Here is a 16,616-nt window from a genome sequence, read left to right on the forward strand (position 1 = left end):
CTCCATCCAGACACTGAGCCACTGACCACCAGTGTCCGGACTTGATCCTGCAGACATTTTTTTGTCCATTGAACAGTCCACCCATCAAATCCATATATCTCCAATTTGGAGATAAGGATGTTGTGTGGTACTGTGTCAGAGACCTTACTGAAGTCAAGATAGATGATATCAGTGGCTCTTCCCTGGTCCATTGATGCAGTGACAACATTGTAAGACATCCTGTCTTCTGTGTGCCTTAGCATAGCTTCCAGGAGGATCTACTCCATGATCTTTCCTAGCACAGAGGTAAGACTGACAGGTCAGTAGTTCCTGGAGTCATCCTTTTTACCTTTCTTAGAAATGGGTGTGATGTTGCCCTTTTTCTAGGGACTTCACCTGTTTGTAACAACTTTTCAAATATCATCGGGAGTGACTTGGCTAATTCCCTCAGGACTCTGGGATGCATCTAATCAGGACCCATAGGCTTGTGGATGTTCAGGTTCCTCAGGTGGTCATGAACCTAATCTTTGCTTACAGTGGGAGTAACATCGCTTCCCCAGGTTTCCCAGGGAGTTTTGCTGACTAACTCCCTGAGGAGCTGGAAGTTAGCTTTCCTAAAATTTAGCATCCTAATTTCACTCTTCACCTGTCTCATGTCCCTCTGAAGCGTGAACTCAACCACAGCATCGTCGCTACAACCCAGGCAGCCTCCAATCCTGATGTCACCAATCTGTTCATTTACATTTGTCAGCAACAGGTCCAGTATTGCATCCCCCCGGTGGGGCCGTCAATTACTTGACTCAGGAAGTTATCCTCAATGCATTCCAGAAGCCTTTTGGATTGCCTGCAGCTCACTGTGCTACATTTCCAGCAGATGTCTGGGTGGTTGAAGTCCCCCAGTAGGATGAATGCTTGCCATTGTGATGCCTCCTGTAGCTGGAGGTAGAAGACCTCATCAACAGGTTCTGCTTGATTGGGTGGTCTGTAGTAGACACCAATCACAAGGCTCCCTTTGCTGCTTCAGTCTCTAACGGTAAGCTTTTGACTTGCTCATGACTGTTCTTTAAGAACAGCTCTTCACATTCTCATCCTTTCCTGATGCAGACAGCAATACCCCCCTCCCCTCCTTCCTTGCCTGTCTCTTTTGAACAGCTTGTAGCCATTGATAACCACACTCCGCTCATGGGAATCATCCTGCCAGGTTTTGGTGACAGCACTTATATTGCAGTTTTCTAGTAGCACAGTAGCTTCCAGCTTCTCCTGTTTATTTCCCAAGCTGTGTGCGTTGGTGTAGAGGCACTTCAACTGGGCAACTGGTCTTGTCCCCTCCTTAAAGGATAACTACTTAGTTCTTCTAAAGTATTTCCCTTGATTTTCCTCATTGCCTTCTCCAATTGCCCCAGTAGCCACTGCTTCATCATAGGATTTCCTATGTGCTGCAGTGTTGCCAGCACCTCTCACAGCAGCGGGTCCTTCAAGGCCCCTACTAATACCTTGTACCTCTAATCTAGCTATACCATCCCATGCGTTATCATGGGAAGGCTCACTATTGCCCCTGTCCCCCTTCAGGCCTAAAATGTAATGAATATAATAGTAGTGAATTAGTATTGAAGTTGCATGTGTTCTTCAAACAAGTGCAAACACATTTCTACATTGATTCCTATTGCTTATGAAAAACACATGTAGATGCTTCAGAACAAGCTGGAAGGAACATTCAGCGTGTATGTATTAACATACCTATGTATTTGTGTTTTATTATGTTAGATTTCAACCTCAGGGCTTGGATAGCAGGAATGTTGATTTCTTAATAATGAATAACAAGCTAGAACTTTTTGCAAAGCAACACCATTTATGACAAATATAATTGAACACTATCTCATTATATATCCTAAAGTAGGAATTAATTTGTGTTTTTTTGCCGTGTTCCACCTTCAACAGTGGTGGTTGTACTCTGTATTGCTCTTAAGTGGTGGTCAAGGCAGATAACAGCAACAGCTGCTTCAAGGTCTTCCCTGGATATTTGGTGCTTTGAAATGATCTAATGATCATCACTGTGAAATTGATTATAGAAATTCCACAGTTTGGAAAGCCTACTCTGTTAGATCTGTGTTAAATAGTTGTAGAAAAATCTGTTCAGACAAAATATTTTGTTTTCATGATATTTAAAACTAAAGTTCTCTTGAAAAATGTTTGAATAAGGAGTCATTAAAGAATAAAATAAAACTGAGATTGCAATCTCTAGGATCCAGAAGAAAACAATGGTGCATTGGAGATCAAACATAGCCAAAAACATTGCATTAAGTGAATTGCTGTACAATACTTTCACAGATATTTTGACTTCAGTTCTATTCTACAGAGTCACGTAAGGGAAGACAAAGAGTCATTGCAGTTGGTCTAAAATTTTTTTTTAGTGAGTTTAACTAAATATCTAGCATACAATCTGATAAGAAAGAGAATGGCTATTGGTTAAATGCATACAGTATTATTCTATGCTCACATGGAGTCCTATGTGTCATACAGTGCAAAAAAACCTACTCTTCAGCAGGACAGTAAGTTATATCCATGTATGGGTAATACAGAAAGAAATCACTCCAAGCCTCCTTCCCAGGATCCACAACCATTACTGATTCTGGAGAGGGAATACAAAGAAGTTTTCCCTCCTGTGGTTCTTTATCCTCATGTTCAGTCTAAATAAGAGAGGGATGGCACATGGGTGAAGGGGCTTACCCCTGAGGGAAAGGGGTTGATGTGGTTGTGGAGTAAGCAAAAAGTGGAAAGAAATCATGGAATGGCCTAGGCTTCAGTTCCTGGCTCTTTCCATGAGCAGTGGTCAGGAGGACAAAATATCTGAGGATTTCTTTTGCAAAGAATAGGACACATTTATAGGGGTGCTGAGAATTGACTTCTGCATTGCTGCTAGCCTACTACTGATTCAAACATGAGAAAACATCACCTCTGCTAGCATGATACTTCTTCTGAAGGAAAATGTAGATGAGAATTAGCAAGGCTATGAACAGCTGGGAGTACTGCAGGTAGCCTGTTACAAGCTTTCCTCAGAGAGGTCTACAGCCTACATGTTTGGACATGAAGGTTAGTTACGTTTTGATGGTAAAATGATGTCTATTGATTTAAGTAAATTAAGGACTTAGGGCCTATTTGACATATGCATATGAATAAGTTATTTCCCTCAAGTGTTACTTGGTATATAACTGCAGTGTTTTGGCAGTTTTCTGCTCTGTGGCACCCACTGCATTGTCATTACTATGCTAACAATGTTAGAACAATTTAATATTATCCATTTATGTATAGCACGAGAAAAATTTATAGTGGTGTCAAACTCTTAACTGGACTTGTACCAGCCAGATTTGTCATTAAAATTCCACATTCCTTACCAAAACAAGGCTAGCATAAAATCTACTACCAAGGCTGTAAAGTTGGAAGATGAAGATAACATACTCAATAGGAAAATAACTGTAAATTAGTGAATGCTGCACTGGAATAGCTGTTTAGATGCTTCAGAAACAGAACCCCCTGAGTATTGGACAGGATTCACAAATTTCTAGATACTAAATAGAAGGGGAAAACAGTGCACCTGCCAGCAATGAAAAGTTCAGAAGCCATCCCTGCAGAGAAACCTTTGCCTACAATAAAAAGACCTGACCTACAAAAAACAGGCTAGCTATAATAATATTCTCCATTCACTTCATTTTTCATGTTCCAAAGGATGACACATTAACTCCTGACAGTAAAATTGCTTCCAGTTTGTTTTAAACAAGCTACTATTGTATAGAAAAAGCTAAAAGCAGTAGAGATTGTGCTTCATTTGCACAAATGCCCTTCTACAGGCTAAATTACGCCTTTTCAATTATTACTCTTGGAACCAAGAGGGCTGTGAAATCGTAGTTGTATCTGCTTTTTTGAACAATGTGGCCTTAGAAATAAACAATCATTTCCCAATTGTTGTTTGACTTGTTTTAATTGAGTCAGTTTCTGCTATAGCAATTTAACTCAAAGGGGATAGATCTAAATATTATTTACCTTACTTGGAGAGAGGTGATTTCTTATTAGTCTCAACAAAGCAAGAACTTTGGCTTAGTGATACTTTTTGAACAGTCCTGAACATAAGGCATGTTGCCTTTACATATTATTTAAAGCTGGGGCCAAACAGGGAATTGAATATCTGCTACCAACCTTTTTGTACTCAAAGGCTAATATGTATGAGGGGCTTAAATAAGAAAGCAAGGTGCACCTTGGAAAGATCTTCTGGGAGCCAGGCGATACTGAGTGCCTTTCATCAGTATCCATGTAACTTATAACATGGCTGACCTGGTGAGGAATGGCTGGTTTACCATTTTGGTTGCTATGCTTCTGTAATAACTTCCCAGGGAAAAAAAATTTGATTTATTTTACAAATTACATACTCATTATAGGGTCTTTCAACATTCATAATGAAAGTAGTGTTTTCTAATACTTTTTGTTTTTAAACAAACTCCTAGAATACTTGAGGCTTTTGATAATCACACTCCCATTTTTTATGAGATTGATTTGTGATTTAATGTAATTTAATTTTCAGAGATGCAGTTTAGATTCTGTTATTTTATGACTTTTAAGTCAGAATGCATATGTAGATAAGAAAAAATGTGGAACTGGGAACAGAATTTCTTGTTGTGAAAGCTTGATTCTGCTGAAGATAGCAGCAGAACTCATGCTTTTGGTGAGATGGTTTCATATGTGATGTCTTCTGTTCTACCACTGTAACGCTTTCTTGATGAATACATTTATCTCTCCAGCCTTGCTTTTCTTATATCTGAAGTGGAAATTATATATAGCAATCATTATAGGGATCTTTTAATATCTTTGTTGCAAAACAGTGTAGAACATGAAGTGTGGGGGATCCTCGTGTCTTAGTGACAATTACATTACTGCCGACATCACTGAGTCACCCTGCTCAGCTAACCACCTCTGGACTCAGTTCTGATCTGGCCTCTGGCTGTTTTAAACCTTTAAGCTGTGTTTGAATCTCTCAGCTCTCTAGCCTTTGTCCACTGTCTTGCTGGATCATATGTGCCTTGAGAGAAGTGTTTTATTGGAAGCCAAATCTTCCAGTAAAAAAGGAAGCAGGTTATCTTACCCAGACTTGACAGATTTTATCTGGAAATTGCAAGTGCAAGAGAATTCATTGTCTCTTCGGTCCATATGCAGGTGTAGTTGAGGTTTCAAAGAGGGAAAAGTCATGTCAAGACCATTTGTCTTCCTGACTGTCCTATCAGTGATCTTTTCTCTTTTTTTAACTCTGCTCAGACGTACTTTTACATTCTATGATTCTATGAGGGGAAAAAAAAGTTCTTACTTTGAAGGTGACAGAGCACTGGAACAGGCTGCCCAGAGAGGTTGTGGAGACTCCTTCTCTGGAGATACTCAGAACCTGCTTGGATACTTTCTTCTGTAACCTCTGTAGAGAGCCTGCGTTAGCAGGGGGGTTAGACAAGATAATCTCCAGAGGTCTCTTCCTAGCCCTACAATTTTGTGATTCTGTGATTTTGTAATATGCAAAGGAAGGCTTATAGATGACTTGAATATTCCTCTCGCATTCCAGTTACTGGATTTTAAAAAAAAAAATGTCACGGGGTGGAGTAGCTTCAGAAACAATTGTTTTCTTACTACTATCAGCAATGGTAGCTGAAAGATGCTTAATGATTTCCTTCTGCAGTAATACAGTTTAATGCATAGAAATTAATCATGCTCTATAAAAGCTGATAGGCAACACCAATTTTCACAAGTGACTGTCTCATTATTTCAGATATTATTACTGATTATTTAATGGTTGAGCCAAAACAGATCTATTTGCTTTATCACAGGATTTCTCTCCATGCATAGAAGCCACTTCTAACAAATTGTTTAGTGTGGAATAGGCCCTATATTACGGGATTTTGTTTCATGTGACTTTATTAAAAGGAGGATTATGGATTTCTGTGGTTAGTATTGGCTTATAATATAAGTCTATAATTCAAAAGAAACGGTGCTTTTTTGACTGCAAAACCAGCGCTCTGCCAATGGTCACAAAGAACCTTATGACAGCCTGTTCTGTTCTGAGTGCTTAAATGGTTCTGTGATAGCACATATTGTGCTTGGTAAGCCTCTTTTTTCTAGCTGCTGACTGGTTGCTTATTCAGATTGCAGATACAGTTAAACAAAGTGCCTTACCAGTGCATACTGATAAAAACTGGCAGCATTGTTTCTGCATGTGCTGATAAACAGTACTTGACTTTCTCCAAACTGTTCTACCACCCACCTTCCTTCCGGCTATAAGTGGGATGTCATGGCAAAATGACAAATGTTCCCTCTTTAATACTTGTTCATGACGAACTGCTTCACATTTCCTGCTGAGGAAAAGTAAAATTCCATCAGATTTTCTACATTTCACGAAGAAAGCTAGTTGATATTTTCTAATTTTGATTTTGAAAATAGTCATGTTGAGTTACAACACTTCATACCATGTCTGAAACTCTCCTGGGGAAGATATTTACCTATGCAGAGTTTCAAGATCTTGAGACAAGGTACACTGGTTGTATAACTGATGTCTTATAGATATGTATGTGGTACTTAATGGATGTTGTAATAATACTACAGTATACTCTGAATATTATTTCTAAGATGTAGTTAAACCAATCTTTGTTAGCATAGCCCAGGTATAGATAAGTTCATTTACGTGGGCAGACTCCCTGCATGGCTGCTGGATTGTTTCAGTAGATCAGGTGAGAGCAGCCAGCTTTCTTCTCTGCACACCCTTCCTCTTCTCATTCCTAACCTCATTCCTTGAGACCAGAGATCTTTCTATTGATCTTTTCTTGTTTCCTAATCTTTCCTTGTTGAATAAGGTAAAAGCATTGTCACGTAGTCTTCATAGATAAACCCTCCAGCAAATTCTTTGGAGGGGTGTCATGGTTTTATGATTTTTGGTTATTGGTACTCCACATCATAACATCATGTAGTGAATGTACCTGGTCCTCAGAAGAGAAGGACTACTACATTCCCCACGGTACTTTGCTCCTCTGTTACCATTTTCCAGCCGGAGGGAAAAGATAAAAGCTCGCAGTATAAAAACTTGCAGATCACGAGACCTCGTCCCTTTTCCGCCCGTCTCTCGTCTTGGCAGCACCTCGCTCTCCAGCCGTCTTATCGTCAGTAGTAGAGTAAGGCCTACCTTGATTTTGGGACATTCTCTCTCTCTGTATTGGATTTATCAGCTTAAATTGTAATTATATTGTATTATAGTGTGTTGTTTGGCATTCCGATATCTTATTTAGTAAATTAGTTTGTTTCTCCTCAGATTGTTGCCACTGTTCTTTGCTCTCAGGGCCATCTCCTTACCCTTTTCCCCTTTTCCCTTTTCCCGGGGTGTGGACCTGTGGATCCACTGTCCCCTTCGTCACGGAATCGGGCCTAACGCCTGTAAACCGTTGACAAGGGGTTAGATATCTGGACTGAGAAATTGTATGAAGACTTTTGGAACAGAAGAGAAAAGATGTGAACTCAGCCCTTACATTACAGAAGTGGAGGAAGGCAGCCATGTGTTATGTGCTTAAACTGTAAAACATGTAAGGTTTAAGGGACAAAGTACTACTCCAGACTTCTTTTGCTGTGTTTTCTTTTTTGTTTGCTTGTTTATTTTTAGAAAAATTGGGGCTTTGAATCATCATAGAACCACAGAATGGCTTGGGTTGGAAGATACATATTAAAGATACCTAGCTCCAAACCCCCTGCCATGGGCACACTTGCCACCCGCTAGATCTAGCTGCCCAGGATCCTTATCCAACCTGGCCTTGAATACCTCCAGGGATGGGGCACAGCTTCTCTGGGCAGCCTGTTCCACTGTCTCACCACCCTCTGAGTAGAGAAAAAAAAAAAAAATTCCAACTAACATCCAAATCTAAATCTCCCCTCTTTAGTTTAAAGCCATTCCCTCTTGTCTTGTCACTGTCAGACTGTGAGTCTCTATCAGTGAGACCCTCAGTCTCCATCTGTTTTGTAAGTTCCCTTCAAGTACTGGAATGCTGCAGTGAGGTCTCCCTGGAACCTTCTCCAAACTAACCAAGCTCAGCTCCCTCTACCTTTTTTCATAGGAGAGGTGCTCCAGCCCCCTGATCATCTTTGTGGCCCTCCTCGGGATTCGCTCCAACATCTCCACATCTTTCTTGTGTTGGGGGCCCCAGGTTTGGATGCAGTGCTCCAGATGGGGCCTCATGAGGGCAGAGTAGAGGGGGACAATCCCCTTCCTTCACCCTGCTGTCCACCACTCTTGATGCAGCCCAGGATACAGTTAACCTTCTGGGCTGCCAGTGTACACTATTGGTTGGCTAATGTTCAGGTTTTCATCCACCAGAACCCTGAAGTTCTCCACAGGATTGCTCTCAGTGAGTTCCTCTCCCAGTCTGTACTCATACCTGAGATTCCCTTGTCCTAGGTGTAGTACCCTGCATCCGGACTTGTTGAACTTCAGTGAAGTTCATATGGGCCAGGTTTTCAGGCTTGTCCAGGTCCCTTTGAATGGCATCCCTTTCTTCTGTTCTGTCAACTGCACCACTCAACTTGGTGTTATCAGCAAACTTGCTAGGGGTGCACTTGATCCCACCATCTGGGTTGTTGATAAAGATATTTAAGAGTGTTAGTCCTAAGGCAAACCCCTGAAGGTCATCACTCATCACCAGCCTTCACCTGGACCTCCTCAGTGGAACCACTGACCACAACTCTCTGACTACAGACATCCAACCAATTTTTTATTGACCATATCGTCCAGCCTTCAAATTCATATCTCTCCAATTCAGAGATAAGGTTGTGGTAGGACTACATCAGAGGCCCTTCAGAAGTTCAGGTAGATGATCTTTGGAGTCAAAGGCTCCAGGGATATCTGTCTGGGACCTCGTAGAAGATTTTATGTTAGCTTTCTAGATTGCAGTAACTGGCACTACAAATCTCTGTGCTAGTAGGAGCCTGTGTAGCGCTGGGGCAGAGGGGTACAGCTGGGAAACTATGCTGAGGATAATCCCCTGGAGAGCAGAGACAGCAAAGGCCTACCTGGTGCATCAGGCAGCCAGCCTGAATGGGGCTCATTGGCACCCATTCCCGTTAAAGCAGAATGTATTATTCTAATTATTGAATTGTACTATTGTGGGAGTCTTGTGATAAGGTTTCTCTCTGGATCTTTTCTCAGCTAGCTTTTCTTCTATTGTAACCATTTGTCAAGAGGTATTCCGCTTTACCCATTGTGCATGACAGATGGCAAGGTAGATTAAGACCAGAACTTTATGATTGATAGTACCAAACAGTTAAGCAAGAAAATGTTGAATACATCTTTGGGGAAATGTCAGTCATTTCAACTATGTCAAGTTTGTTGATGGTTTTTTTCATAGAAACACAGAATTATAAAAATCCTTTAATAGAATCTGATTTTATATCAAGTTTCATTACCAGTGCTCATGCTATTTTAAGTGTGAGCTTTGGATTTTCTTTCTAAGTTTTAATCCTGTCCCCTATTGTCATTTTTTACGCCTGGCCTTAGGAGAATTTCTTGTCTCTACACCCACCAGTGCCATTTCCTGCTTTGAAAGTGAATAGTAGTTGTCTAGTCTTTGTTTTGGGCTTTGTTTTCTATGAATAGACCCACAGTTTACCCATGTGAAAACGTGGTTTTCCTTAAGCATTCTGTGATATATTTTATCAGACTTCTATCTGAGCTCATATAATATTTTTCTTCCTGTTGCTTTTGTTGTTTTTTTCCCTGTACTTTGCCCTATAGTCTTATCTTCATTTCAAAATTAATTTTGGGCACATTCACATAGCTGATTGTGAGGAGACTTGAACTTTGTTCCAACTGGGAACCTGCTGGCTTGAGGCCAGCCCTGGCCACCTTGCAGTGTCGGAGCTGTTGAGCTGTGCTTCTCAGCAGGTCCCATTAAATGCATTCAAGCACCATGCAGACAAGGTCACAGCTTGCAGCTGGGAGGCTGCTTGTGCCTGCTTAGTTCAGAGCCGCAGCAAGGAGAGCTCATACCTGCTTGTTATTCTCTCGCAGAAAGAACCTTGCCTTTCACAAGAAGGAGTCTCAAACAATAAATGCATTCAAAAGTCATATCTGCTTGTATGTACTGTTATGTGAACCCCTTATCCATGTTGCAATGTTTTCTTTGTGGTAGATTTTCTCTTTTGGCTTACCTTATAACACCTTATAAAATCTTTTATAAGGATTCAGTGTGTACTTTGCTAATTAAAGCCTGTGTTCTGTTTTATCTTCTCTGTTTTTATCTCCAGAGGGATGGTGGCACGGGAATGCTTAGACTCCTCCTTACTAGCATACGTATTCATATTTGCCTTTTGAACGATCTCTTTTTGAGTTTAGCTAGTTGGAGTTTGCCAGTGTGATTTTACTGGTCTGTCACTGGGCTTTCTTTCTAAAGGTAATTGAACACTTAAGTTCTCTTTCAATAACTGTGATCTTCCTTCTACCTCTTCATCCCTTAGTTAAGTTTCCCAGGGGACCTTTCTTGACTAAGAAAACCTCTGCAAAGAGTCCTGCTTTGGCATTGGCTCAAAATCTCATGGGTTTGGGTTAAAATCAGAAGACAGAATTTATTTTTCAGATATCATCAGGGTAGGGGGGAGGTGTTTATCTAATTTCTCAGAGAAATCCGATTTTTTTTATAAGTTTTGCAAATATTTCCACAATCATAAGAATTTTTGCCTTTTTACCTCTTAAAAGGCTCTTCCACTGCATCTTTCTCCAGCCGTCTTCCACCGTAGCTTGCTACTCTTTCACAAACAGTGTCTGAATTCTAGTCAGTTTCAGCTCAGAACCTGTTTGAGTGGGTAAGGTTTCTACATATTTGATATCCCCCCTCATTGGATTCTTCCTCTATCAGTTTAGCTTGACCAAATGTAAGTAGTTGCTGTTGAGCTTTTGTTCTTGGGCATCTCCTAAAATGCACTTTGTCTTAAAGGAAGGACTGTTCTCTCTCCCCAGGTCTGAAAACCTAAAGAAAGGTAACTTCATATGATCAACATGGTTAAATTATTTTTATACCTTCTTGCTTCTCTAGCATTTGCTGAGTGCTGCTATTTATTGTTGAGGAGTTCACTTTCTCTTTCCGTCTGTACTTATAGTGCTCACTTTTAGTGGCACAATGAAGGAATAGTTTGTAGGAAGAATGACTTATTGCTTCTCCACTAGAGGGAAAGAAAAAACTGGCAAGAAACTTGTCTCAACTTTTAAAGTTAGTTTGTGATTTTATTTTTTCATCTTTTAGCTCATTGTTATTACTTAGTAAAAAAAAATCAAGTCTTAAATTGCAGTTATTAAAGTTGATAAGTCATTTTTGGAATGGAGAGATTTTTCACAATGTATGTTTAACCTGATAGTAGGTGTAAATGTGTCACCCTTCAGTCCTGCTGATTTCTAGATAAACATTAAACCAAGTTTGAAGTAAGTGGGCAGCAAGAGAGGTTTCCATTTGTGTAGCTGAGAGATCTTTAAGAAAAAACAATAGGAAAGAGAGAGTGGAGCAGAAAGTGACCCTGAGGAGGTAAATGTAATTTGAAATAAATCTGCTGAGACTAGTTCACATATTTAGTTAGGTTAATACAATTTATCAAATTATATATAATTCTTGTGGGCATATATATAAGAATGTATTATGTATAAATACCATAATCCTTTAAGTTTTCACTAGAAAGTTAGCTTTTAAAGATGAAGTTCTTGGCATGAAAAATCCCTATATTGTTTTATATTCTTCATTTGGTAGACAAGAAATGTTTTAACAATGCAATTCGCACAGTTTTCATGATCGTACTACTGAACTAGTTATTGATCATTTTATTGTCTTTCCATTAAGAAATCATATTTTAAATGTCGTTAAATAATTAGGAAAGAAATAGACTTCCATAAATGAAAACAAATTTGATAACTATAAAAACAGGATATGATAATTAGCATTTTATAACAAAAGAAAGTATTGAATATTAACGTACAATAAAGAAAACTCTCCAAAATTAAGAACTGAATGTATCCAAAAGTATGTTCCATCTTTTCCGCTTCTAAAACTGATTCTTAGGTCATGTGATGAGTATGTTGCTAGGGAAGGTGAAAAAGAACCTCACTACCTAACCTTGTGTTTTTTGTTCCCTTAACTTTAAAAATAAACAGAACACGTTGTTCTTCTTTTCCAATGCCATTCTGACACTAGTGCAGTAAATGAGCTACAAAAGCAATTTTCTATTTTGATGCCTGTTTCAAAATCATCAAGTTAATATTATAGTAGATCTACCAAAAGTGTAAATCAATTTTGAGAAACAGTATCAATCCAAGAACTGTATAATGCTTGCATTGTCTAACTTGAATTCCCTACTTTTTTTGTTTTGTCTATAGACACCCTATTTTTGGCCATCAAATTGTTGGGAGCCGGAAAACACAGACTATGGTCAGTGTGGAAATCTTTCCTATTTATTTCGTGAATTATGTATTATATGAATGAAAATATCATTGCAGTCTATCTTGTTTAATCATTCCACTGTTAGAAGCATAATTAATGTCATGTAATTCCTGTGCAATAATTGCTGATAATAAAATAATTGTGTTGCTACCCTTTTCAAAGTTTATTGAAGTGGAAGTCAGGTTTGGTGTTAATCTGAGAAAATAAGAAATCCTCAAAGGGCACCCTATCTATTTTACCATTTACATTTTCTATTTCTGCCAGGAAATGTAATCATTTACAGTGACAAAGTCTTAATGAAGCAGAACTTACTTTATTGATAGTTCTACAATAGTTATTCTCAGATTCAGACCCAAAGATATAACAAGTTTAGGCCTCTTATTTTTGATATGCAACATGTAAAATTATTTGCTGTAGTTATAATATGAAGTGCATTAGAAAATGCCTTATCTATTTCCCCATTTTTGGTTTTCTATTCATAATTTACATGCTATAATTACTGATGTGTACTCAGACTTGCAAAAAATCCTCAGGCTAAGCTTTTAAAAAATGATAACCAGAATTAGGTGTCTCTGTACAGCAAACAATAACCTAATTTTTCCATAAAAATAAATTATCTATGTTCAACCTCCATTCCATTGCAGACTGTAAGTACTCACCTCATCTGAAGGTAAGGTCACTTATTTAGGGCACTAAGCACATGTGTGGTAGCTTACCTTTAAATAAACTGAAATTTTGAGTCTCTACAATCTTTTGGAAATTTAACTAGGTGTTCACTTGTAATATGAATTCAGTCTCAGTGCTTGGGAGCTGAAAATTGCAGGGGTCGTTGTAAGGATATATCCTGGTTTCAGCTGGGACAGAGCTGATTTTCTTCATAGTGTCTGGTGTGATAATGAGTTTTGGCTTTGTCCTGGTTTATCGCTATTCCATATTAGGAGAAAAATAATGTTGATAATACATCAGTGTTTTAGTTGCTGCTGAGCAGTGCAGTACAGAGCCAAGGAAATTTCAGTTTCTCAGCTTCTTATGCTGTCCTGCCAGAAAAGAGACTCGGGGGCCCAAATTGCTGGGAGGGGACAGAAACAGGACAGCTAACCTAAACTGCCTGAAGGGACATTCCATGCCATATAACATCATCCAGAACTATAAAACTAGGACCCATCTCCCTGCCTGGTGGACCCCCTCCCCTGCCATTGTCAAGCAGAGGGAGGTGACTTAAGGGAAGAGGAAGAATGGAAACAAGTCCCAGCTCAGTGTCACAGGCAACCTCCATCCTGACCTACCTCAGTTCCTCAGGTGCCCCTGTGTAGTAGGTTTGAGGATCTGGAACTTGAGGGAAAGATGAGTAAGGATGTGTTGAGAGGCCCACTCATGAGATTGTCTAGGGTGAGGCAGTCGACTCCACACCTCAAGACTGCCTCCACCAAGAAGGAAAGAAGGGTGATTGTCGTAGGTGACTCCCTTCTGAGAGGAACGGAGGGCCCTATATGTTGACCTGACACTACACATAGGGAAGTGTGCTTTCTCCCTGGGTCCCGGGTCAGGGATATTTCTAGGAAACTTCCTGGTCTGGTTCGCCCCTCTGATTATTATCCTTTATTGATAGTTCATGCCAGCAGCAATATGAAGTCACAGAGAGAAGCCTGAGGACTATCAAAAAGGACTTCAGGGGACTGGGGCGCTTAGTGGACAGAGTGGGCATGCAGGTCGTATTTTCCTCTATCCCTTCAGTGGCAGAGAAGGATACTGGGAGGAGCAGGAAAACCTATCTCATAAATACGTGGCTGAGAGGCTGATGAAATCACAAGAATTTGGTGTTTTGTTTTTTTTTTTTGACTCTGGGGCAGTTTACTCAGTGCCTGGCTTGATGGCTGCTGATAGTTCTCACTTGTCTCAAAGGGGGAAATGAATCCTAGCCCAGGAGCTGGCAGGGCTCATTGAGAGGGCTTTAAACTAGGTATGAAGGGGGAAGGGGATAAAATGAGGCCTCCTAGAGATTAGTCTAGGGGAACAATGACAGGACTGGGGGTGAGGCAAGGGGCTCAGCTGAAGTGCACTGGTGTAGATGCACACAGCATGGGCAACAAACAGGAACACCTGGAAGCCATAGTATGACAGGCAAACTATGACTTCGTTGCCATTATGGAAACATGGTGGGTTCACTCCCACTACTGGAGAGCTGCGATGGATGGCTATAAGCTCTTCAGAAGGGATAGGCAAGGAAGGAGAGGTGGTGGCATGGCTCTTTATGTTAGAGACTGTTTTGATGTTGTTGAGCTTGGGGCTAGGAATGATAAGGTTGAACCTCTATAGGTAAGGATCAGGGTGAGGTTGACTGATAAGGTGGACATCTTCGTGGGGGTCTGTTATAGACCATCCTGGCCAAACCAGGATGAAGAGACAGATGAGGCATTCTATGAACAGCTGGCTGAAGTTGTGTGACTGCCAGCCCTTGTTCTCATGGGGAACTTCAATTTCCTTGATATATTCTGGAAATACAATACAGCACAGAACAAGCAGTCTTGGAAAGTTCTAGAGTGTATGGAAGATAAATTCCTGATGCAGCTTGTAAGAGAGCCTACCAGGGGACGCGCCCCACCAGACCTGCTATTCACAAATGGAGAAGGACTGGTGGGAGATGTGGAGGTCAGGAGCTGTCTTGGACAGAGTGACCATGAAATGGATCGGTTCTCTATTCTTGGTTAAGTCGGGATTGAGGGCAGCAAAACTGCTACCTTGGACTTATGGAGGGCAGGCTTTGAACTGTTCAGGACACTGGTAGGGAGGGTTCCTTGGGATTCAGTCCTGAAGGGTAAAGGGGTCAGGAATGCTGGTTGCTCCTCAAAAAGGAAGTCTTAAAGATGCAGGAGCAGGCTATCCCCCTGAGCTGCAAGATGAGCTGGCGGGGAAGAAGACCAGTGTGGGTGAACTGGGAGTTTTTCCTGAGGCTCCAGGAGAAAAAGAGAATCTACCTCGTATGGAAGAAGGGACAGGCAACTTGGGGCGAGTATGAAGAACTAGGAAGGCAAAAACCCAGCTTGAACTCAACTTGGCTGCTGGGGTAAAAGAGAACAAAAACCTTTTTTACAAATGTATTAGCCATGAGAGGAGGGCTAAGGAGAATCTCCATCCTTTACTGGATGCTGCAGGGAGCGTGACCACTGAGGATAAGGAAAAGACTGAGGTTCTCAATGCCTTCTTTACATCTGTGTTTAAAAGTCAGACCAGTTATCATTGGGGTACTCTACCCTCTGACCTGGAATTCTTGGGTTGGTAGCAGAATAAACCCTTCACGATTCAATGGTTTTTATTTCAAACTACAAGGTTTTTTTTCTGATCCTTTCTCCCATCCCACTGGAAGAGGGGGGAGGTGAAAGGGCTGTACTGTGTTTAGCTGCTTGCCGGATTGAACCTCAACAGGATGAATGGTTCCAATGGACACTTGTTGCTTTTCCAGAGCTGACAAAATGCAATTTCAAATACATTGGTAAATAAAACAGCTTCAAACTGAGACTCTCAGCAGAGATGAGTGCCTTCAAGGGAGAGTTTGAAAAAGGTACCGGTTTCCTCATCCTCTAGAATGAGAAAAATGTTAATCTTATAAAATGCTGATATCTGAAGATTTCCGGCAAGTAGTTATCAAAAGCTACAAAGGAAGGGTAGTTCATGCCACACCTGAGTGATTAGCCACTCTGTATGAGGGAATTAATTACTGAAAGAGAGATACTTGATTTACTATTTCTTAAAATGTTTTTTCCTTCCTTGAAAGTGTTATTTGTTTTTCTCACAGGAGCCCTTCAGTATAGTCTCCTAATACGTTAAAGATCAGAAAGTAATTTGCTGTGGTTTTAAGAGACATTGAGTTCTTCAGCTGTAGTGTGTATGACATTGCTGGGGGAATTTTAATAAATAACCATGTACTTAATAGGCCTGAACTCATGGTTAGGCTGAGAAAATTTCCTTTAATATCCTTTAATCTAAATTATAAGAAACTAACTTTCTAGTTGCAGCTGCTTACTGGACTGGGCAGTGAATTATGTGCGTAAGTTGGTGAACAGAATTCTTATATAATCTATGCAGTATTTTCATGACAGAAATACAGACTTTAACTTGAGATCAGATTCATACCTTTGTTTGAGCAGTAAGTATACT

The 16,616-nt window shown here is 40.3% G+C and overlaps 1 protein-coding gene across 23 annotated transcripts in view; it reads left to right on the forward strand.

Annotated features, from left to right (window-relative positions):
- Positions 1–16,616, forward strand: part of RGS7 (regulator of G protein signaling 7) — a 271,402-nt gene that overhangs the window by 189,742 nt on the left and 65,044 nt on the right. For all 23 annotated transcript variants that reach the window (XM_021391124.1, XM_021391127.1, XM_021391132.1 and 20 more), the window contains one exon: positions 12,398–12,449. In XM_021391124.1, the coding sequence (XP_021246799.1) occupies positions 12,398–12,449 (52 nt within the window). The remainder of the gene's footprint in view (positions 1–12,397; positions 12,450–16,616) is intronic.

The sequence above is a fragment of the Numida meleagris genome, chromosome 3 (assembly GCF_002078875.1).
Source record: "Numida meleagris isolate 19003 breed g44 Domestic line chromosome 3, NumMel1.0, whole genome shotgun sequence".
NCBI lineage: Eukaryota > Metazoa > Chordata > Aves > Galliformes > Numididae > Numida > Numida meleagris.